General features: G+C 41.4%; 1 protein-coding gene across 1 annotated transcript in view; it reads right to left on the reverse strand.

Annotated features, from left to right (window-relative positions):
* Positions 1-2,644: 2,644 nt before the first annotated feature.
* Positions 2,645-25,306, reverse strand: part of PDLIM4 (PDZ and LIM domain 4) — a 74,576-nt gene continuing 51,914 nt past the window's right edge. Inside the window, exons 4-7 of the mRNA XM_081851093.1 lie at positions 20,247-20,425; positions 18,802-18,959; positions 8,608-8,728; positions 2,645-6,445 (exon numbers count right to left, since the gene is read on the reverse strand). Coding sequence (XP_081707219.1) covers positions 6,241-6,445; positions 8,608-8,728; positions 18,802-18,959; positions 20,247-20,425 — 663 coding nt within the window. The 3' untranslated portion in view covers positions 2,645-6,240. The remainder of the gene's footprint in view (positions 6,446-8,607; positions 8,729-18,801; positions 18,960-20,246; positions 20,426-25,306) is intronic.

A 25,306-nucleotide genomic window follows, 5' to 3' on the forward strand; every position in this document is an offset into this window, starting at 1 on the left:
CCCCGTACATATGACTGAATGTAATATGGGCACTTGCCTGTTAACATCTGGATGAAGACCACTGGCGCATTCAGTGCTTCAGAACAGCTTCCTGCTGCAAAACCCTAACAGTTATTAAGAATCAGTTAATTGTGTTAAAAAGGTATATATACATTAGATAGTAAGCTGCACTATATATTCAGAATGTTTTAGGTTTGTTTACATGTTTTTATTTGCTTTTCTATTATTCAAGAGGAATTCCTGTTATAGAAGTTAAGTATGTGTTCAGAATCAAAGAAAAATAGATTAATAGTGGTGGCAAGGCCCAGGTGGACTGGAATGTATGTACCACATGCAGCATTCCTCAGTGTACAAATATAAAATTATATGATATACTGTTGAAAGATTGTTATGGCCTCTGCAGTTGTGATAAAGTTAATTGCCCATTCACAATTAATTTGATAGCCCAAAGGACTAGTAATACATTTAAAGCCTATTATGAACTGTCTCCCTAAAAATGATTTGCTGCATTACTAAGCAGCCACTTAACAATATTAAAAAAAGATTCTTATTCAGTTGTGCTGGCAGAGGTTTGTAAAGCTGCATTCTCATTTTTGTAATTTGCGACAAGTTCAACACAGCACAAGAAAAGACACCTAGAAAGAAGCCAGTTAGCTACAGGATGTTACTGGGCAAGGCAGCTCTCTTGATGTGCCTTGGGAAAATCTGGTGAGTTGTCAACTCATAAAAAAAAAACACGTAGCCAGGAGAAAAATGTGTGGAAATTCTGATTCCTAAAAGAATGTGTGTTCAGATGGGAGCCCAGGAATGTTTTGTTTCTTTGCCAGTGTTGTTATTTGTAAGAAGTCTGAAAAAGATCGCCAAAGAATACCTACACGAACAGGTTTTTGTGATTTATAATCTCTGGATTCAGGGGTAATGGAACCACTTATGAATTTCTAAGATGGGTACATATTTTAGTACTATTGTAACACATGTGAGGTAGACGGTGGAACCTACTGGGTGAAAAATGGCCTTAGAAATGGAGTTGAATAGGAAACAAAAGGCACTGGTCTGACATGTCAAAAATGTAGGTCTCACATTATATGAGGAAAAAGCTGGTTGCATGAGGCTTGTGACACACTCTGTGACCGAGATGTAGGTGGATTCGTTTGTTTACAAACTTCTACTATTTCCTATTTTCTGTCAAGCAACCATATGATTATTATTACACATGCATTAGATGGGGGCCTTTTAACGCTCATGTTCTCTTGCTGCAAATAGCTGAGTAATGAGAAAATAAGTCCGATGAAAATGAGATATACGATTGGCGTTTGTAGCTTTTAAACAGATAATAAACATATGTAAGAAGGAGAAGGAGAAACAGGGTCTTCATAGTCCGAGCAAACATGGTGAAACATATGGTTGTGTCTTTTTATTGTATGGGACCATGCTGTGAATTCCTGAAAGAAAGAATTGTTTCAAGTGAGAGGAAGGGACTCGAGGTCTGGTGAAAGAGAAGCAGATTTGATTAAAAAGAAAACTTTGCATTTCTGTAAAAGATTATAGCAAGGCATATGGGTAGCAGGGCCTCCCATCAACTCCTGTAAAATCATGTTATTGCCATCATAGGGAGAAGGCCACAAGTCGATGTTGCAAAAAGTTTGCCAGAGGCAGTCAATAGGATTCCAGAATTACAACTGAAGGCAAAGTCCTAGCTGTACGAATGAGAGCTTTGATATTATTGTCATGGGTTTGCAGGGGGCAAGGATCACCTAAGGTTCCTGGGTGCCAGACCTTAGATTTAAAATGCACGCTAAACAAGGAAATCACCTGGGGACAAGGGCCATCAATGGACAGTTGACCCTCTGCCTGAGCTCTGGGTAAATAGCAAAGATGGGAGGGAGAGGTTACACAGTAAAAATGCATCCTTTTGAAATGTAGAGGTTGGGGAAGAAGGGGGAGGACTCCATGAGCTGCTGTGAAGGCAGAGCCATCTTGGCAGGCTGGGACAGAGGCATGGAGATGGAGGTCAGACTGCCTTGGGAATCCACTGTTGCATTGCTGGGAGAGCAAGCTCCTCTTGAGATGTAATGCTCTGAACTCTCTCTAAAGCAGACCCACGTGTAAATATGGGTACAATAAAGTCTCCGCTGTGCCTTGATTTCCCATTTGAAACACAACCCTGGGTGAGTGCCTAGAACATGGGTAGGCAACCTAAGGCCCGGGGGCTGGATCCGGCCCAATCACCTTCTAAATCCGGCCTGCGGACAGTACGGGAATCAGCGTGTTTTTACATGAGTAGAATGTGGCCTTTTATTTAAAATGCATCTCTGGGTTATTTGTGGGGCATAGGAATTCGTTCTTTCCCCCCCTTCAAAATATGGTCTGGCCCCCCACATGGTCTGAGGGACAGTGGAGCGGCCCCCTGCTGAAGGTTTGCTGACCCCTGGCCTAGAACCACCTGGAATCTTGCTAGCACTCAGCAGAGATTGGGGGGTGGCACGCAACCTTTGTAACATTAATTTCAATGAATTTTCCCCAATATATTCTAGCTCCTACAATACAAAATTAATGAGCTTACTTTCTAATGGCAATGAGTGAAAGATGGAAGATAAACTTTAAGGACAGGTTTGCTTAGCCATATGAATGATTAGTTACCTCGCAAAGGGAATATACTGTGTATTTGTTATTGAAAAGAAATGTACATAACCAGTATGAAAAATCAGAGGTTCATAAGATGCATTTTCCAGTGCTAGTTAATATAGAAACCCACAAAAAAATAGCTTGGGTCCTTGAGGACCAACAATGTTAATAAACAAAATTAAAATGAATGTTCATGACTATCTCAAAGAAACATGTTTCCATTAGCAACCAGTAAATAAAACAGCAACAATATTTTTATGCTATTAATAAATGATAAACATTTATAATTTTTCAGTTCATTTGTACTGATACGGATTCATCATCATCAACAACAAAAAAAACCCTAGACCAGCAAACTTAAACTTCATTGGTGGCAAAGCTACCTTCAATGTGGTTACAAGAATCTCAAGGTAGAATTTCAACCTGACGTTAGATTTGCTCAAACATAATGTGAAAATATTAATAGTTCCAATGCTTAGTAAGTCAGTTAGATTAATCGACAAAAATGTTGACCGACTAAAAAGGAATCACCAATTAATGGGTCAAAAGAATTCTAAAAACTGAAAACATTTTTAATAGAAGCACTGTATAACAACTGCAGATGACAAGTTTCACCATAAGAGGAGTCCCTTTTGGAAGAAAGAATGACTTCTTTGAAAATTATCCCTGTTGTGGCAGATGTATACATCATCCAAAGGCAATGACGGTATGCTTTTTTAGATCTAATATTTTGCATATACTGTACAGCTTTGTGCATATTTAATCAATCAATTAATGAACTGAACCTCATCTGTTTAATTAGCTAAGGTAACTGGGTAGAAAACACAGAACTGTATTCACTGTAAAGAGCAATCTGGATTAACTGACAGCACGCAATTATTTTTTAGCTTGTTGCCACGTTTTTCCCTCTTAATTAAGTTATATTATACCTGTTCACACAGAGCAACGTGGATTCACACTTGTTCTACTATCAATGGTGTTTGTGAAATGGATAAACAATACTGTTTCTAAGCAAAGTACATGTCTTTCCCTTTGGTGTAGGAGTTTATAGTTCCTAAAACAAATGGAACCGTTCTGCACAAAACCTTAATTGCTTATTATTATTATTTTAAATTTATACTTGCGGGCCACATAGTGGAACCCTTGGATAATAATGCTGTGAGTGTTGCCTTTCTCTACCCTGAGTTCTGTTGATGTTCCACTGTCATAAATCTAGTATGGCAAACAGTGAACTCTTCCATCATTCCCATCTTGGGGCGGGGGGGGGGGCTGGATTTAAGCAGTCCTAGTTGAATTTCTTATATGTCTGTGTTTTGAGAAAAGCCTATGCCCCCTCAAAGAGCCAAACAATATCGCTGATACCAAGCTTGATGGATCATTCTTTATATTTTTGGGTATTGCATGTGCCTAGCACTTAACTAGGAATTGGGCTCATAGCATTACTTGTGCAGAGCCTTCCACTGAACAGAATATGCCAATGGTTTCATTAGAGATTTACATTTCTATGCCACCTTTCCTTCAAGGAGCTCAAGGTGTTCTGCACGGTTTACTCCATTCCCACTTTATCCTCATGACCACTCTGTAAGGTCGGTTAGGCTGAGAGACTGCGACTGTCTCATGGTCACAGAGCAAGCTGCATGGCTGTGTGGGGATTTTAATCCTGGCCTCCCAACTCTGAACCACATCATCATACTGGATCTGCTTCCATAAGGTGACCGTATTGCCTAAGATGTAATGCATTCTGTCTTTTTAAAAAATGGTGTATAAGCTGTTGCCAAAACGCAGTTGAGGCTTAAACATTTAGACATAGAAAGTTTATTTCCCCCCCTTTACACTTAGGATTAGCTGTTTGGCTGCCCAGGGCAATCACTGTTTCGGAGAGCACAAGGGCCACTGAGCACTCCACCCTCATTTTCACATCTGGATTGTTTATACTTGAGTTCAGGAGTTGACTTCTGTAAGGTCTCAGTCATATCCTTCTATTCAAAAACTGCAGGGGTTCCCTCCCCCAATAGCTCTGTAATCAGGATTGGTGATGACATAATTCCTCTCAAGAAATGAACAATTTGTGTCTATCATGACAATTTCAAATGTAACAAATGAATAACAAATGTGCAATTGTTGTGCTACACAATGATTGTCTTGAAAGCTCCTAAATGTCTATGATATTTAGGTCTGATGCCTTGCCCTAAGAACAGAATCTGGAATGAATTATTTTTCTTTTCATCCTAGGCTGGATTTAGATGTTCTGCACATACTGTTGACCAGGTCAACTTCATTGTATCTGAAAGCAGTTTTAAGTAACGTGTTTATGGCTGGCGTGTAAAGCCCTTTGTTCAAAGTTTTATTTAAAAAAAAGAAAAAGAAAGAATAAATGCAGGTGCCTAGATGATTCAGTAACCAAGAATATCTGCAAAAGAAGCCATGCTTTCTCAAAGATGAGAGAGAGAAAACCACATGTACAATATATATGTGAAATCTTTCTTAAACATTTTTATGCAGGGCACAACAGTGGTTTACACAGTTATAGTTTGGTGCCACAATGGAAATTATATTAGGGTCCCCTTGATCTGGAAAGACCTGAGGAAACTTAACAGGGTCTCCAGCCTGTTCATTACTACCAGTCAACGGGGGACCATCCATTGGGATTCCCAGGATATTTTCTCTGGTATAACAAGAAAGGCAGTATTGGAGCACAAGCCCCAGTGGATAGCTCTAGCTGCTGCTGACAGATATCACCAGAATGATAAATGTTAATGATTAGTCTTACATGTAATAAATAGTATTGTTTGGAAATGGCAACCAGGACATTACTTTTATATATATATCTGTGTTCTTACGAGTCCTTTACCTGTTCATTCCCACAATTCTTGGTGAAACTCATGCAGCCAGCTTCATATTTAAAATTCTCATTACACGTGGCCTCAGTTTTCTATCACTCTGAAAGCCACAAAGCTATCTTTGTGGCATATCTCTATTACTGACAAAAGTAAATGTGATGCAACGCTTTAAAATGTAAAATGTCAATTCTTAAAGTGCCTTCTTTTCATGGAGCTTTCATGCAGTCTTCTTTATATTTTATAATGAGACAGAGGCTGGATTTAGACACATCAAAGAAGCGTTTCAGTTTAAAAACGTAAATTTAAACAGGGAAAACAGATAGAGAAAAACTGGACTCCACCTCGCCACCTGGTGACACAATGTTATATCGCACATACAACACATATAAATCACTTTTTCTTTACCAGTTGAGCTGAGTCCAGAATAAAAGAAATACTGGTTTTATATGAAACAGTGTTTTAAAAAGCACCCATATTTACACAGGTTTTGGACTGGGGTATGATGGAAACTATGTGCAGTAAAAAATGAAACAAAACAGAACCCACCCAAACACAGCAACCCAAAAGCAAGTGTCAAAAGGAGAGAGAAATCCTTTTGAGAGGCCTTTCAGCACTATCCCCTTGAGATCCCAAGTGCAAACCATTTTATCTCTGAAAAGACATTTTACTGAGACTTGAATAATCAGAGTTGATTACAGCCATGCTTTAAAACAGTGCCTGTGCCTGTGGGTGGGTGTGCCACCTCTTGACCTCTCCAGGAAATAAGAGTATCTATTTAGACAAGTTCAACTTTAGCATTGGGATAAACAGCAACCACATCATATCCTTCTGGCGGCTTAACCCTTTCCTTGGCATGCATTTCACAGTACAGCTGTTCCTCAATGAAGAAGTAGCCCCTTTGCTTCAAGTTGAGGCCGCAGTCATCACACATGAAACATTCTGGATGGTAGAGCTTGTCACGGGCTTTCACTATTGTGCCACTGTCGCAGGAAAGAAGATAAGATTAGAATGCAAACATTTCAAACGATTACTATTCATTTCAGGTTTTTATTAGTGGCTTGCCTTTTACGGGTCCCATAGAAGGGACTGTATACACAAATCTCTTCCCTTTCCTCCATTAGCAACACAGTATTGTTTCTCCTGTATTCTATAACCTGCCTTAAAGGGATCTGGTGCAGATTATATATATATATATATATATATATATATATATATATATAGACGCGGGTGGCGTTGTGGGTAAAACCTCAGCGCCTAGGACTTGCCGATCGTCAGGTCGGTGGTTCGAATCCCCGCGGCAGGGTGCGCTCCCGTCGTTCGGTCCCAGCGCCTGCCAACCTAGGAGTTCGAAAGCACCCCCGGGTGCAAGTAGATAAATAGGGACCGCTTACTAGCGGGAAGGTAAACGGCGTTTCCGTGTGCTGCGCTGGCTCGCCAGATGCAGCTTGTCACGCTGGCCATGTGACCCGGAAGTGTCTTCGGACAGCGCTGGCTCCTGGCCTATAGAGTGAGATGGGCGCACAACCCCAGAGTCAGACACGACTGGCCCGTACGGGCAAGGGTACCTTTACATATATATATATATATATATGCTTTCGTAGATTTTCACGGGTACAGGAATGCAGGTTTTGGTGTCCTCGGGTGTCTTCCCGTGTAAAAGTTGGGGTGTCTAGGCGACGTTTCGACGAGGTCTCACTCGTCATCTTCAGGCTGGTGCTTTCGGCTTCTTGTTACTGGAACAGAGCAGGATCTCAGTGTTTGAGTTCCTATAAATACTGTAGAGGGGGTGTGGTGTATAGCCTCCAATGTTCTGGGCAGAGAGGAAGTTCCCAGGCTAGTGTGCCTTTTCTTCTTTTGTTCCTTAATTACTTGAGAGATATCTTGAGTGATTTCTTGAGTGATATCCTGAGTACCACTTAGGTGGGTCATTAGGTGTGGATTAGTTGTTAAAGTTGTTAAAGTTTAAAGTTGTTAAAGACTGTTTAAAGTTGTTAAAGACTTTAACAACTAATCCACACCTAATGACCCACCTAAGTGGTACTCAGGATATCACTCAAGAAATCACTCAAGATATCTCTCAAGTAATTAAGGAACAAAAGAAGAAAAGGCACACTAGCCTGGGAACTTCCTCTCTGCCCAGAACATTGGAGGCTATACACCACACCCCCTCTACAGTATTTATAGGAACTCAAACACTGAGATCCTGCTCTGTTCCAGTAACAAGAAGCCGAAAGCACCAGCCTGAAGATGACGAGTGAGACCTCGTCGAAACGTCGCCTAGACACCCCAACTTTTACACGGGAAGACACCCGAGGACACCAAAACCTGCATTCCTGTACCCGTGAAAATCTACGAAAGCATATATATATATATATATATAGTAGCTGTTCCATTCTGAATGCCATAAAATGCTGTGTGTGAAGCACTGCCAGACCGAGCAGGACAGTTCTTTCTTGTATGGAGCTTCCATGTGCACTTTGAAGCAACCAAGTGGCTTTGGATCAAGAGGATAACATTTATTAATCTTAAAAACTCTTTGTAACATGCAGCACAAATGCCATGTTACATGTGTATGTCTCTCCCCCACCCCCTTCAAGTAACATTGCCTTACGGAATTACATTATAACAAGATTTTACAGTTAAGCAGGTGGTGTGTTCCTTATTTAGCTTTACCAAAAAGTACCGTACTTTTCCGTGTATAAGACGCCTCTATTTTGGGGGACTCAAAATATAGAAAATGGGGGGAGATTGTCCAGAGTTCTTGAGCTTTTTTTGGGGAGGATTGCCCAGAGTTGTTGAGCTTCTTATGGGGGTGGGGAATTGCTGAAAATCACTCACCCGCCTGAACAACGCTTCCTATCGCACGCGACGCAAAAAAAACCAAATGTTTGGCTGCTCGCCTCCAGCAGCAGCCAATCAATCCAAGCCCATGTCGCAGCCATCAATCACTCACACAGCCACCGCTGACAATCTCCTGCTCACGGCAGCATCCATTCCCCTTTCCCAACACGGCACTACCCATGTATACGACAACCCCAATTTTTACACATTAATTCAACGTTAAAAAACACACCCTTGTCTTATACATGGAAAAGTACAGTATCTTAAACGTCTAGGCTCTTGGGGAGATTCATGTACTTACACAATTCCATTGCCACATCTGGTGCACTCAGGGAGCATCTGTAAGCCAGGCACGACTCCACCCAATTTGGATACTGGAGATTTAACATGTCTTGGACTCGTCAGCCTGTCATGTTTTTCACCTGCCAAGAATTTAAGACGGCGTTTTTGGAGTTATCTGTTTAAGGGATGTGGAATGTTGCTAACACACAAGCTTCTCAACTGAAGGGGTGATTTATTCTTAAACTCTGACAAAGGATGCACTCCACAGTATCATTACCTGGAAGTAAATTTTCTTGGAATCAGTGAGATTTATTTCTGAGTGAGCATGGTTAGGCTGGGGCTGTAAGTGCTCTGATCCTAGTAGTGTTAGATAAGCAGGCGCCATATGCTAACAACAATACTTGAAAAAATGAAATGATGGAATGACCATAAGAATAATAAAAAGGCATGCAAACATATGAGCTCTGATTTAAATGGATAAACCAGAGATTGACCTTTTAATGGGAAGTATGCCAAGGAAAAAGAATGAGAGCTGGTACAAAAGAGGCACATACATGAAACCATAGAAGAACAAAAGACATTGTCTTACTTAGTAAGATTTTGATATATGCTCAACCCCATGGAAAAAAGCTTAAAACCTTTTGCTGTGCAAGGGGGGGAAAGCCAGGCAATAACACTGCTAAAGTGCACTTTTACTACTTGAGAGATTTATTTGTTTTATTGAATGTCATGACTCAGGAAGACCTTTAAGAGTCTGTAACAAAAGTAAGGCAGCATGTTAGACGCTGGCTCTTTTCTTGGCCTTCGGTTTTGCTTCATATGTGTTCAAAAACAACCAGAAAAAGGGAAGCAATGAAATCTTTATGTACAAAGGGGTATGTTGGCAAGCTATTAATGCATCCTGTAATGCTCATGTATATATTCACACAAGTGCGTATATTTGGAAATTCACCGCAGTGCTTTTTTAAAAAAATGAATTTTCACTGGTAGGGAATAAACTCAAAATAGGACACTTACATTAAACTTTCATTTAAAAATGAAATAGTGAAGCAGCACTATGATAGCTGCATTGTAACATTAAATGTAGCCCTCCAGCTGTTGTTGAACCACAACTCCCTTCATGACTATTAGCCGTGCAGGCTAGGACTGATGGGACTCCAACATCTGCCACACGATCCCTGCTGCCTCCTTTTTTTGAAGTAAATTCACTCAACTAATTTGCTTTAGGTGACTATAGCTTCTTGATACATTTACTGCAAAGGTTCCCAGAAGCTCTAGTCAATGATAAAGGCTTCAAAATGGCAGGCAATTTACAGAGCACTTAGTGAAAATTCTCTCACCAGCTTAGGGAGTGAGGAAGGAGTTTAAAAGTAATGCTGAACTTTGCTGCGTTCATGGCTGTTTTTCTCCTTTGTTTCTGCATGCCCACGCTTCTCGCCCCCAAATTTATGTCCCTCAACTTCTCAACTAGGCAGCTACAAAACTCTGTAAAAAGTGATCGAACAACCCCAAACATTCTTTTCTCTGCTTTGTGGTTTGAGGGCTCATCTTTCACGGCTGAGGGGCACCTACCGAGGTAACTGTTATGTTGCCTTACAAATCCTGTCTGATTCCCTGCAGGAAACATTTCTTATTAGAGACACAGTGTGTTGCTGCTCATTAAAAAAAAGAAAAGAAAAGACCCTAGAGCTCCCGGGAGAGAAAAATAACATTCTAAGGAGTTTCTTAACTTCTTTGGGATTGCACATAGGTACTTCATAAGTGGCTTTGTATCAGAGAGGTTAGACGAACGGAAGATTTAGTTTTAAAGCAACAGAAATGGAAATCCATGTAAGAAAATTGATAAATTAAAATGGAATCATTTAAGTACAAACAATGCATGGGGTGTCATCATTCCAGAAAACATCCCTTCCATCATATTTATAAAGCAGATGGAACCCTCTCCCAAGGGAGACTTGGCTGTCCTGCACATTGGTTTCATTCAGGTGTCAGCTAAAAACCCATTTATTTATGCAGACCTTCAGAACATAGTGGCTCTATTTGCCTATTTTATCAATGACTGTTGCGTTGCATTTTAATGTGTAATAATAATAATAATAATAATAATAATAATAATAATAATTTATTATTTATACCCCGCCCATCTGGCTGGGTTTCCCCAGCCACTCTGGGCGGCTTCCAACTGAATATTAAAAACAGTACAGCATAGACATTAAAAACTTCCCTAAAGAGGGCTGCCTTCAGTTGTCTTTTAAAAGTAAAATAGTTGTTTATTACTTTGACATCTGCTGGGAGGGCGTTCCACAGGGCAGGCGCCACTACCGAGAAGGCCCTCTGCCTGGATCCCTGTAACCTTACCTCTCGCAATGAGGGAACCGCCAGAAGGCCCTTGGCGCTGGATCTCAGTGTCCGGGCTGAACGATGGAGGTGGAGACCCTCCTTCAGGTATACAGGACCGAGGCCGTTTAGGGCTTTAAAGGTCAGCACCAACACTTTGAATTGTGCTCGGAAACGTACTGGGAGCCAGTGAAGATTATTTAGAACCAGTGTTACATGGTCCCGGCAGCCAATCCCAGTCAGGAGTCTAGCTGCCACATTCTGGATCAGTTGTAGTTTGCACTTTGACGTCACCTTCAAAGGTAGCCCCACATAGAGCGCATTGCAGTACAGTGGTGCCTCGCAAGACGAAATTAATTCGTTCCACAAGTTTTTTCTTCTTGCGAGTTTTTCGTCTTGCGAAGCACGGTTTCCCATAGGAATGCATTGAAAATCAATTAATGCGTTCCTATGGAGACCGCTTGCCAGGCTGGCGGTGCGGAGAAGGGCTTTTCTCCCCACCGCAAGCCTTCAGGACAGGTACGGGAACAGAGGGGAAGGCGCGCAGCGCTTCTCCTCTGTTCCCGGGGCTTGCGGTGGGAGGAGGGTTTTTCCTCCCCACCGCCAACATTCAGAACATCATTCTGAATGTTGGCGGTGGGAAGGAAAACCCTCCTCCCACCACAAGTCTTCAGGACAGCCATCCGAAGGCTGGCGCAGGGAGAAGGTCTCTCCGCCCCACCGCCAGCCTTCGGAGCAGCCTTCCGAAGGCTGGCGGCGGGAGGAGGTCTCTCCGCCCCACCGCCAGCCTTCGGACAGGTACGGGAACAGAGGGGAAGGCGCGCAGCGCTTCTCTTCTGTTCCCGGGGCTTGCGGTGGGAGGAGGGTTTTTCCTCCCCACCGCCAACATTCAGAACAGCCTTCCGAATGTTGGCGATGGGAAGGAAAACCCTCCTCCCACCACAAGTCTTCAGGACAGCCATCCGAAGGCTGGCGCAGGGAGAAGGTCTCTCCGCCCCACCGCCAGCCTTCGGAGCAGCCTTCCGAAGGCTGGCGGCGGGAGGAGGTCTCTCCGCCCCACCGCCAGCCTTCGGACAGGTACGGGAACAGAGGGGAAGGCGCGCAGCGCTTCTCTTCTGTTCCCGGGGCTTGCGGTGGGAGGAGGGTTTTTCCTCCCCACTGCCAACATTCAGAACAGCCTTCCGAATGTTGGCGGTGGGAAGGAAAACCCTCTTCCCACCGCAAGTCTTCAGGACAGCCATCCGAAGACTGGCGTGGGGAGAAGGTCTCTCCGCCCCACCGCCAGCCTTCGGAGGAGGTCCGAGGGCAGTGGGGAAGACGCGCTGCGCTTCCCCGCTGTCTCGGAGATTTCCCTATGGGTTTTCGTCTTGCGAAGGAAGCCCATAGGGAAATTCGTTTTGCGAAGCGCCTTGAAAAACGGAAAACCCTTTCGTCTAGCGGGTTTTTCGTCTTGCGAGGCGTTCGTCTTGCGGGGCACCACTGTAGTCCGTGAGAGATAACTTGAGCATGCACCACTCTGGCAAGACAGTCAGGTAGGGTCTCAGCCTGCGTACCAGATGGAGCTGGTAGACAGCTGCCCTGGACAGCTGCCCATGTGCCAGGCTGTACACCTGGTCCTTCATGGGCACAGTTACTCCTTGTAAGCACCTTTGAAATTTTTTAAAAAACTTCCGGAGGCGGCGCGAAGGGTAATGGCTGCCCTTTCCTAATCGGGAAGGGAGCTCCGCACGAGAAAGGGTCGTCCGCAACGGCGCAGCGGAGACCCAAAACGGAAAACCGCAGGCAGCAGGCAGCAGAAGCCTGCGGTCCTGGGACCCGGCGGGCGCCAGTAGCGGCCCCCAAAACGTTGAAGGAACCCCGTAAGGGGCTCCGGATCACGGAGGAGGCTGCGGCGCTGTGGGTCGTTCCGCGATCGGCGGAGTGAAGCCGCGTAGCTGTTGCCAGTGAGCGCTGACCTTTCTTCCTGAAATTTGTGCCCGGAAAACAACAACCCGTGAGTAAATAACTGACTGTATGCAATTTGGAACTTTAAAACACTAAATTTGGCTGAAAGCGGAGTGACGAAAAACAGGAAGTCCGTCTTCCGCTCCCGTTGAACTTGAACGCAAAGAGCTGGAGGAGTGGAGGCAAAGAGAGATCTTTTAAACTATTTGATCTGAGCACCCATCGAACTTTATTTTAAGTGGAACATTAATCTTATGTGCTGGACTTTATGAATTTTAACTACACGGGGATATCTTTCTTCTCTTGGAGCTACATTTTAACTAAAAACCCCAGGCGCTGGAGCTGCCTGAGAAACTGAGCTGTCAGCTTGCAGTTTGCAGTTTGGATACTTTGAATCTGAACTTTGAAACAATCTGAGAGAGTTTGAACTTGTTACTTTGAGGCATTTGGATTACCAGTTTGCACCATCAGAAACACTGTTGCTGTACTAAACTCCAACTCTGCTGAAAAATTTCTTTTTTATTGAAGGTTCTTGGACTTAGAAACCTGACTTTATTTCAACTGAAATTGATTTCTTCCTTGAAATATTTTAAACTCCCCCTAGAGGAATTGGGACTTATAACAGTGACTTTTATTTTACTTTCCTTTTCCCGGCCCTCTGTTGACTGTTACCATCTGGGCCACTGCTTTCTCATGGGAATAGCTCAGCCTGACCTTGACTTTTAGATAACTTTGGAATGAGTGGTACAAGAAGGAGAGGAAGAACTAAACAAACAACTTTGACAACTTTAACCGCAGCCTCGCAGGCACGTAGATCATCTGTGCCTACTTTGCCTTCTGAGGTGGAAGCTGTCTCTCTGCCACCGGCAGGGGAGGGAGAAACTGAGGAATTACAACTGGAAGATATGGCCTCAGGGGCAAGCACTGCTATTTTAGAGAAAATTTTTGAAAAATTAGAATCTTTGGACAAGAAAGTAGAATCTTTGGACAAGAAAGCCGATGAGCAAACATATAAAATTGAGCAGAACACAGAATGTTTAAATAAATTATCTGGACAAGTTGCACAGAATACTCAAGCAATTGGAGAATTGAAGGAGGCTGCAGGGGAAAATCGGAAATTGGCTGAAGACACCAGCCAAAAACTTGAAAATTTAGAACAAGAGGTAAGACCACTCTGCAAACAAGTAGGTGAACACCAGACCTATCTGTCTATGCTTGAACTGCGGAACAGGGAGAGCAATTTAAGGATAAGAGCAATACCAGAAGTGGAAGAAGGCAACCTAGCTGAGTTTTTGACCAAAGAATTCTCCAAATTTTGGAGCTTAGAGGAAAAGGATTTTAAAATTGTTTCGGCTTTTAGGCTCGGAAGACTTTTAAAGAAAGAGAAGCCCAGAGACTGTTTGATAATATTGAGGTCAAAGGAGGAAAGGGATAAGATTTTGGGCCTACACTACGGAAAGTCACTGGACATTTTGGACAAAAGAATTGAGATCTACAAGGATATTCCTAAACAACTGCTAGATCTTAGATCTAACTATTTGGAGTTAACAAGACTACTAAGGAAGAATTCAATCATCTTTAGGTGGGAATTTCCTCAAGGACTATCTTTTACCTTTAGAGGGAAGAAGATCAAAATCAGAACATTGGAAGGTAGAGATAAATTTCTGAACGTACACGGAGAGGACCTTCACAAAGGAATTGACCAACTTCCAGGGCCTGAAACACCAGAGGTACCTGCACCCTTGGACCCTGAAGATTCTTTGAATAAGGTACCACCCCTTGAAAAATAACCAGATTTATCCAGGATGTCTCTGCAACTTTTGAGTTGGAACATAAATGGCTGTAACATCCCGGAAAAAAGGAGGAAAATTTTTCATATATTAAGAAAAGAACAATTGGACATTATCTGCTTACAAGAAACACATGTGACTAGGCTCCATAGAAAGGTGCTAATAAATAAAAGACTTGGTCAAGAATTTATATCTTCGGACAGAGTAAAGAAGCGAGGAGTGGTGATATATGCAAAAGAGAGCCTGTCACCTAAATTCTTATTCAAAGATGAACATGGAAGAATATTAGCAATTGAGATACAACATCAAGGAGAAAAGATTCTGATATTAGGAATTTATGCACCAAATGACGGGAAATCGGAATTTTACAAGAAGTTGCATGAGATTATGCTGGACTATCTGGACTACAACAACATCATTATGATGGGAGATATGAATGGGGTCGTATCGTCAAACATGGATAAGTCACAAAATCAAAATGTTACAAAAGATGGCAGACTACCAAAGACCTTTTTTGAAATGACTGACAATATGGACTGGATTGACATTTGGAGAACTAAGAACCCCCTGGGAAGAGAGGGAACATTTTTCTCTGAAGCCCAACTGACTTGGACAAGAATCGACCAAATATGGATAACTAGAGGTCTGGCACCCAAGGTTAGAAAAGTGGAAATCTGCCCAAAGACCTGCTCCGACCATAATGCGCTGAAGATGGATATGACACTTTTGCCAACCGGCTCCTTTAGATGGAAGATGAACGATAGCTTGTTTAGAGATCAGGAGATTATTAAGAAGGCCCAAAAAACTCTGAAGGATTATTTCGAAATAAATATGAACACTACGGTGGAAAAAAGAACTATCTGGGACGCAAGCAAAGCTGTGATGAGGGGGTTCTTGATACAACAGAACGCCGTAAAGAAAAGGATACAAAATGAAAGGAAAGATAAGATCTTGCAGAAAATTAAAGAATTGGAGAAGAAATTAAGATCAAACCCGAAGTCACAGCCGATTCTGAGAGAAATCAAATTATACCAAGCACAATATTCTAAATTGATAAACCAAGAAATAGAATGGAAGATTAAATTAATGAAACAAAAAACTTTTGAATCGGCGAATAAATGTGGGAAACTGCTTGCTTGGCAGTTGAAGAAGAGACAGAAATTAAATACAGTTACAAACCTAGAAATTGAAGGAAGAAACATTCAGAACCCCATGGAAATTAGAAAGTGCTTCCAGAGATACTTCAAAAAATTATACACTCAAGGGCCGCAAGATGAGGTCGAGATTAAACAATTTTTGGAAAGAAATGGACTAACAAAGTTGTCACAAGAAAACAGACTAATCCTGAACAACAAAATAACACAACAAGAGATTGAACAAGCCATTCAGAACATGCAACTGGGCAAATCTCCAGGGCCAGATGGCTTGACCTCCAAGTATTATAAGACATTAAAAGATTATCTGATCCAACCGATGATGGAGGTCTGTAATGAAATTATGGAAGGGAAGAAGGCGCCGGAATCGTGGAAGGATGCTTTTATCACATTGATACCAAAATCTGAAGCTGAAAAGACACAACTCAAAAACTACCGTCCCATTTCCCTTCTGAATGTGGATTACAAAATATTTGCAGACATTTTGGCAAGTAGACTTAAAAGAGTTCTTAATGAAGTAATCCATAAAGACCAGGCAGGCTTTCTCCCAGGTAGACACATGTTTGCTAATACTAGGAACATTATTGACATTTTGGAACTTCTGCAAACAGACATAAACACAAAAGCTGTGTTAATTTTTATAGATGCGGAGAAGGCCTTCGATAATATTTCTTGGAAATTTATGAAGGGAAATTTGAAAGAAATGGGAGTGGGACGGGGGTTTGAGAATGGGATTGATGCTATATATTCAGAACAAAAGGCTAAACTGATAGTTAATAATGTGGTTACAGAAGAGTTCAAAATTGAAAAAGGAACACGACAAGGCTGCCCGATTTCCCCTCTGTTATTTATTTCGGTTCTGGAGGTGCTCTTGAACATGATCAGAGGGGACCGGTTGGTGGAAGGGATTCAGGTCGGAGCGAAACAATATAAACTTAAAGCTTTTGCAGATGACCTAGTTTTGACCCTGCAGGAGCCAGAATCTAGTACGAAAAGAGTATTACAATTGATACAGGACTTTGGTCGGGTGGCGGGATTTAAATTAAACAAACAGAAAACCAAAGTGTTGGGAAAAAATTTGACAGACATAGAGTCGGAACGGTTTCAGAGAGAAACAGAATTAACTATGGTTAAAAAGGTAAAGTACCTAGGGGTAAACATAACAGCAAAAAACCTGAGTCTATTCAAGGATAACTATGAAAAATGCTGGTCTGAAATTAAGAGAGACTTGGATAGTTGGACAAAACTGAAGCTTTCTTTGTTAGGCCGAATTGCTGCTATTAAGATGAATGTATTGCCAAAAATGTTGTTTTTGTTTCAAACATTGCAGATTGTGGACAAAACGGAGTGCTTCCGGAAGTGGCAGAAAGATATATCTAAATTTGTCTGGCAGGGCAAAAAGCCCAGAATTAAGTTTAAGATATTAACAGATGCGAAAGAAAGAGGGGGCTTTGCCCTGCCAGACTTAAAGTTGTACTATGAAGCCGCAGCTTTTTGCTGGCTAAAAGACTGGCTACTTCTCGAAGACACTGACGTGCTGGACCTGGAAGGTTTTAACAATGCTTTTGGTTGGCATGCATACTTATGGTATGATAAAGTTAAGATCAATAAGGCCTTTAAGAACCATATTGTCAGGAAAGCAGTGTTTAATGTCTGGACAAAATATAAAGACTTACTGGAAAATAAAACTCCAAGGTGGCTCTCACCTCTGGAGGCTAAGGCCCTAAAAAGACCCAATATGGAGGCCAAATGGCCAAAATATTGGGAAATATTAGAAAAAGATGGAGACAATTGGAAATTGCAGAGTTTGGAGAAAATGAAGGATAAGGTGCGAGACTGGTTACATTATGCTCAGATTAAAGAAGTTTTTAAAAATGATAAAAAGTTAGGGTTCCAGGTGGAGAAATCGAAGTTAGAAACTGAATTGTTAGAACCAAAGACTAAGGTTCTATCTAGAATGTATAACTTGCTGTTAAAATGGAATACACAAGACGAAATGGTTAAATCGGCTATGATAAAATGGGCACAGGACATTGGGCATAACATTATGTTTGAGGACTGGGAAAGGTTGTGGACCACTGGGCTGAACTTCACCGCATGTAATGCTCTGAAGGAAAATGTTATGAAAATGATATATAGATGGTACATGACCCCAGTTAAACTTGCTAAAATATACCATTCGTCTGATAATAAATGTTGGAAATGTAAAGAAAATGAAGGAACATTCTTTCACCTCTGGTGGACATGCCCTAAGGTGAAGGTCTTCTGGGAAATGATATATAATGAACTGAAAAAGGTATTTAAGTATACCTTCACAAAGAAACCAGAGGCCTTCCTCCTGGGTATTGTCGGCCAGAAGGTGTTAAAGAAGGATCGAACATTTTTCATGTATGCAACAACGGCAGCAAGGATTCTTATCGCAAAAAACTGGAAAACTCAAGATCTACCCACACTGGAAGAGTGGCAGATGCAGCTGATGGACTATATGCAACTGGCCGAGATGACCGGCAGAATCCGTGATCTGGGAGAAGAGAAGATGGAGGAAGACTGGGAGAAATTCAAAATGTATTTACAAAAACATTGTAATTTGGTTGAATCTTAAGAAGGATGCTGGATTATAAAAAACTGCTCACCACTAAATTAGATCTAAATTTGATGATAAGTTGAGACTAAAGAAAATATAAAATTTTTTGGGAAGAAGTGCTAGATTATATTTGAATGAATGGACATGAGATTGAAAACAAGTTGATAATTTGTGTGGAAAAATTTTTAACAATGCAAATGGGAGCGGGAGACGTGAGGGAGTCCAAAGAAGCGATGAAATTGTTATGACAGAAATAAGATTGTTTATTATGTGTGTATTTATATTTTAAAATCTTAATAAATATTTATAAAAAAAAAAATGAAATTTTTTAAAAAAGTAGGGGGGGGAATATTAAAAGTAGGGGGGGGGATATTTTTTTGAAATGAAGATGTTGTGTTCCTTACCATTTTCCCCTGCTTCCAACATGCCTTGCAGATATCGGAAAGATCCTGACTGCTTGGGTTCTGAAACAGGTCTTTCATAATCCTGCAGCATTTTGTACACATCTGAGTCCATGTCAATTCCATTTCTGCTTCTTGGTAGGGACCTCAAAGGGTCAGCACTATTTAAATACAAAATGAAGGTCAAAGGATTGTTGTACACTAGAGAAATAAAATCAGTTCTTTAGAAAAAAAAAGTTAATCCCTTGTGAACTGTGAGGGGTTATTTAAACAAAATTTTCTAGTGCTTCTTGCATCACAAGGCAACAGCACAAGGCAACAAGTCACCCATAAGCAAACCCTATGCTTATTTTAATGGGGATATAGTTAACAATGCTTCCTTTTCCTGAACTAGCTTTTTATTAATGTAGAGATCATTGTAGAGACTATGAAGGACAAACTTTGTAGCCATACTCTACTTGCCCCTGTGCAGTGCGGTTTGAGTGACCTGTGAACATACGCACCACAGACAGGCCAGCTGCTGCTATTCATTGTGAATTACTATGCCACACATGGATCTTTTTTTTTTAATGCATTAAATTAAATTACTGAAGAACCTGGAAGCCACCCAACCATTGAAAAATATCTGGCAGTTAGGGCATTATGTGTTTTTTTGCCAAACATGGTCTCAAGGGTACTTTTTAAAAAATCTTAGAATACTTCCTTGTAGCATATTTCCTCTTGGATTAGTCCACATTTTCTAAAGTACCCATAATATATATTTATTTAAAAGCCTCAAGATTTAAACAATGCTAAGATACCAGGGGTGGGATTCACATAACCTCTCCTTCCCCTCCAGGCCCCCTGAAATTGGCTTGTGTGGGTCGGGAGAACTCCCAGAACTGTGTGCAGGGGAGGAGGGGGGGGTCATTCCAATGTATGTGTTCTGCCATCTCTGAACAGCTTCCTGTGCTCATTCTTAAAATGTACACAGCAGCCTTAGGGCAAATTTGCTTTGAAGGCCCCTAAACATGAGATTTAGCACTTTTACTGGCAATCCTACTTTATGTTGATTCTTTAGTTAATGCATTTGTCTTTCCAGTGTGAATTTCATCTATTTGTTGTTTTTAAATTCCATTTTAACAGTGTGTTCTAGCAAATTAAACAAGCTGTTTTCTTCCAATGAAATGGGTATATTTTTGCATGAATGGGTCCCTTTTGTGGCAGTGTTTTGGTCCTAATAATCTGATATATTTATACTGTATAAGCATGTCAACCTCTTTGTTGCTCCACATGTTTTTCAGTTGAAGCAAATAGCAGCTTTGGGGTGGCTGCATGCAATTTTCACTGAAAGAATAGTTGAAGAGAAGTGATTAACCTCCCTCCTGCCACAGTGTAGCCCTCTCTCCACCCACAGCAGCTATTCATAAAAATAATCTTCATCACAATGTCTTGTTTGACTCTCATACCTGTGGGGAGATGTGATATGCAGACTACCCATCTGTGATGGTAAACTGGAATCTGCATTGTTGTTTGTATATAGCCGTGTGGGGTTATTGTACTGCACATTCGATATCTGTTTGTTGTCTGTTGGACTTCCTCCAGGCGAAAATGTCGCTGGCCTTCTATTTGGAACAGGTCCATTATCCTAAACAGGGAAAGAAGCAGAGGTTTTGTAACACTAGTTGTCATTGCCAATATTAAGCAACCTCTTCTGCCAAATGCCACGCCTGTCTGCAACAGTAGTTTGTGCGTAGAGCCTCTCAACTGCTAACAATACTGCTTTAGTATTATGCAGCCTGCTATTGGTAGATAAAGAATATACAGTGAGAAAAGAGGGGGAAATAAATGTTTGTTGCATTTAGAAGCTCTTGTGGAATGACTGCTGCTGTTTTTGTTGAGGTATTGCATTTAGTTAGGCTTTGGCCGCAATACTCAAGTTTTAACAGCAAGTTTGTATCTGAAGAAGTGTCTTGGTCCTTGATTAATGTGAGCAGACCCATGTGGGATTAGCTGAGCTTCATAAACACTGGGAAGCCAACACAAGCCATTGTTGATGTGGGACATTAAGTATGTATATGAGAGACAATTTTATCTTACTATATTTTGAGGAAACATTGTGTTCTTGAACAGTGCTTGCTAGTGCCTGTCAGATTTTATGGGTGGAGTGTAGAGAAATTCTTCAATTCATCACTCCCATCCTAACATACCTCCCCCTTGAATGTCCCAATTCCCTCTCTTCCTTCTACTCCACTCAGTTTCAGAGGCCAGCTCTCCACACCCATCCCTCTGCACCAACTTCTAAGGCCTGTTAATGCATCAAAGGAAAAATACTACAAGCAAAAGATAAACAGCAAAAGGGATAACAGAGTGGGCATCGCTTATGGGTGTTATGGTTGCAATCAGAACTTAGAACACAAGCTTAAAAAGTACTTTGTTAACTATAGCTCATTAAACAGAGTGGCTGTGTTTTCAGCCATTCTTGAAAAGTACACAATCAGGACCAGTGCGAAGAGCTGAGATATTGAGGCACTTTGTCAAAGCCCACACCCCAACAGGAACCCACTGCAGACTCCCAGAGCCTCCTGACTCTCCTTCTCTTCCTTGCTGCTGCTACTTGTTGACCTGATCTCTCCCAGTGTAAGTGGTGAAAAGCAGGAGGAGGAGCCAGCATTAGGCTTCCCCTTTTCACCAGAGCAGTGCTGCTGACTGGGGTCAGAGGGAGAGGGAATGTAGGGCAATGGTGGTGACAGAGGCAAAGAGGTGGCTTTACTCATGTTAGGGGTGGTGGTGGTCACTGATAGCATCATGCCCAAAGGAGCCCAACACTGCACAATAATAGAACAGACATGGTTACAGAAAACTGCTGAATTATTATTATTTTTACAGCTGATGTACATACAGCATTTCCTCACATTAAAACTAATCTGACAAACCTCCATACCTTCTGGTGGAATAAAGAAACCCCACAATTGATCCTCATCCATTTTTACATTTTCATTTGCCTCCCAACCACACAGCTTTTTCTTTCAATGAGATATTACTTTTTTAAAAACCTTGCAATGACATTAAACTAAAATAAATTGTGTTGTAAATAATCCAGAGAGTCACATTCTCTGTGCTTAACTTTAATTCTAGGCATTTTGTAAACCACCTAGTATTAAACAAAATGAGTTCTGAATCCACACTGAACAACTACAAAACTATAATTATTGCCTCTATTTTTTTCCAGATGGCATAAAACTTCACTGATATGCATAAGGATGCTAAGATCAGTGCTTTTTTCCCTGGGGGGATGCAGGGGGTACACATACCCCTAAACATTTGCGAATCTTTGTACTTTTGTCCATTTACTGTATTTATTTTCCCTGATTTGAACTGTAAAATGGTGATTTTCTTGAGTCAAAATGAACATACCCCTAAACATTTTTTTTTAAAAAAAGCACTGGCTAAGATTATTTTGGAGTTTTGCTCAAATATGCTACACTGTGCAAATTAAAAAAACATTTATCTGTAAAGAAATACCAGGTCTTTTTATACACCTTTACAAGGGATGACTTCACCAGTTGTAGGCTTTTTTTGTGGCCAGACAACAGCAAATCAGGATAATCTGAACATGAAAAACAACCTTTTAAACTTTGTGTCACTTCCAATCCCAGAGTCCTACTATAAATAGCAATGGAGCATTTCATCTCAGATGGTATGGTTAGCAATTTCACATAATTCCCTATTTCAGGACTGGGGCGCCTGTGGTCTTACAGATGTTGTGGGACTCGAAATTCTATCAGCTCCACCCAGTGGTCATAGATGATGGGAGTGATCATTCAACATCTGGAAGGCCACTGGTTCCCCTGCCCTATTTGATGCCTCAAAATATCTATTCTCTCTTGTAAAAGTAGCACAGTGTGGTATCACACAATTCCTCTGTTTCTTGAAGCATACCTTGCTCTTTGCGAAACTATGAAAAAGGAAGCATACCGTAAAAGAGATTGGACCTTTCTTGTCCATTGGTTTGGGGCTCAGCTGAAAGAGCTTTGTCTGCCACAGAGACCTTCAGGACCAACAGCAGCAAGCAAAGGGAAGTATTATCATTGCCACCTCTTTAAATAAGTTATTTAAAGACAATGTGCAGTTTGTGAAGTCACAAACCACTGGATACATAAGTTTGTATGGTTTAATGATTTGTTATTATGTTTATTGATCTTATGTGAGCCTCTCTGGGAGCCTTGTTGGCTGAAGAGCAGGATTTATTATTTTCAGATTAATAAATTAATTTTGTTCCCACTACCAAATAGCCATCATAAGCAATCACATAAAAGATCTTAGTTTTACTACTACTGTTTGCTCAACGGTACTAACTTTGTAGAAAGGTGGTGGGAAAAGCAACTATGAGAACTGGTTTATGAGAAGTGATATGATTTCATATTTATCTGCCAGACTTGGAGCTATTGGTTTCAATATCAACTTTTGTCCCTTCCATTGGAAGTGTCCAGTTTCTTCATGTTTTCTCCCCCATGTGTTCCAGCTTCCAAACCCATTGAGATTTTCCCACTCCCTGTGGCTCTCTTTCGACTTAACTTTGTCTGCATATATTTCCTGTTCTTTGCCCCTGTAATATAGCAGAGGAACAGGGAAGGCAAATGGAAAGAGGCAGAAAATATGGCTTTTGGTCATGCCTAAATACAAAGCTTTGTACAAGAAAGACCAACTAAAAAAATCTCTGTTTTTAAAATGTTTGGGATATCACGTTTGGTACATGGCAATTTGCCTAGGAGTCTAGACTGGTCAGCCCTTACCCCTCATTATATTGGTTACCAAAGTAGACTTCATGAGTCTCTTTTATGATTCATTTTGTCTTCACTGACCATTATAAACTAGATTTATTCCCCCAGAAGAAAACCTTTCTTATGTTTTATCGTATTTCCTGCTGAGTCATGTCAACTAGTACGCAGCACTTTTATAACTGTAATAGCTTTGCCAGATACTTGGCTTCTCAAGTGAAAGTTAACATTTCTTGACTACACAGCCAAAATTCAGCATCTTTGTTTCAAGTTTTTCTTTGCCATCATCATAAGCAAAAACCCTTTTGGTGAGAGTCCCTGATAATCCAAGGTTTGGGATTAATTTAACTTTAAAATAAATTTATTTAATTGTATTAGTATTAGTAAGTTGTTTTTAATTGTTTTTAATGCTGTCACCCACCCTGGGACCTTAACGGTGAAGGATGGGCAATAAATAAATAGCAGGCACCTGATAATAAGAAAACAATGGCTTTTGAAATATCCAGGGAACCATGTTTCAGAAATGGGATGCCCTGCAGGTTTTCTTATCCATGCCTTTTGCCTATTCTCCTTCCTGACTTCCTTCTTGGATTGTGGTCCCTTTGCCCCCTTCCTATGAAGTAGCTGCAACATATAGAGATGTATTCTTCTCTTGCTTTCAAAATTTAAAATTACAGACATTTCCTCAGTCTGGAGACTAACTGATCTGACCTGTATAAAATTTCTGGTGCATTTTCCTTTTCCCTTTCCTTTAAAAAAAGAAGAAGAAAAAACTTTTTTTAAAAAAAGGAGTTTGTGCCTTGATTTATTTTGTTTTTATGCTTTTGAGAAGAAACTTAGCAATGCCATTCTTCAAATTAAAATTAATCTTTTTGCACACAGAAAGGTCAACCCACCACACCCAGCTAGAGAAATGTGTGTGTTTGTCACACACAGGAGTGCTGAGGAGCTCAGGTAATACACTTTCCAGGAACAATAATACAGTGGTAAAAGGTAAAGGTAAAGGTACCCCTGCCCGTACGGGCCAGTCTTGACAGACTCTAGGGTTGTGCGCTCATCTCACTCTATAGGCCGGGAGCCAGCGCTGTCCGCAGACACTTCCGGGTCACGTGGCCAGCGTGACAAGCTGCATCTGGCGAGCCAGCGCAGCACACAGAACGCCGTTTACCTTCCCGCTAGTAAGCGGTCCCTATTTATCTACTTGCACCCGGAGGTGCTTTCGAACTGCTAGGTTGGTAGGCGCTGGGACCGAACGACGGGAGCGCACCCCGCCGCGGGGATTCGAACTGCCGACCATGCGATCGGCAAGTCCAAGGCGCTGAGGCTTTTACCCACAGCGCCACCCGCGTCCCAATACAGTGGTACCTTGGGTTAAGTACCTAATTCGTTCCGGAGGTCCATTCTTAACCTGAAGCACCACTTTAGCTAATGGGGCCTCCCGCTGCTGCTGCGCCACTGCCGCGCGACTTCTGTTCTCATCCTGAAGCAAAGTTCTTAACCCAAGGTACTATTTCTGGGTTAGAGGAGTCTGTAACCTGAAGCATATGGAACCTGAAGCGTATGGAACCCGAGGTACCACTGTACTTGAGCAGTACCTTACATATGTATTACTGCTGTGGTAAAAGCAAGCTATAGTCAGGAGATCTACTAAGGCCTTGTTCACATTTAACCTCAAAAGGGATGGACATCTTATAACACACACATATTTAATGAAGCTACTGAATGCTTCATTCACACATGGGAACTGT

Source organism: Podarcis erhardii (assembly GCF_964252035.2).
Source record: "Podarcis erhardii genome assembly, chromosome: 2".
Taxonomy (NCBI): domain Eukaryota; kingdom Metazoa; phylum Chordata; class Lepidosauria; order Squamata; family Lacertidae; genus Podarcis; species Podarcis erhardii.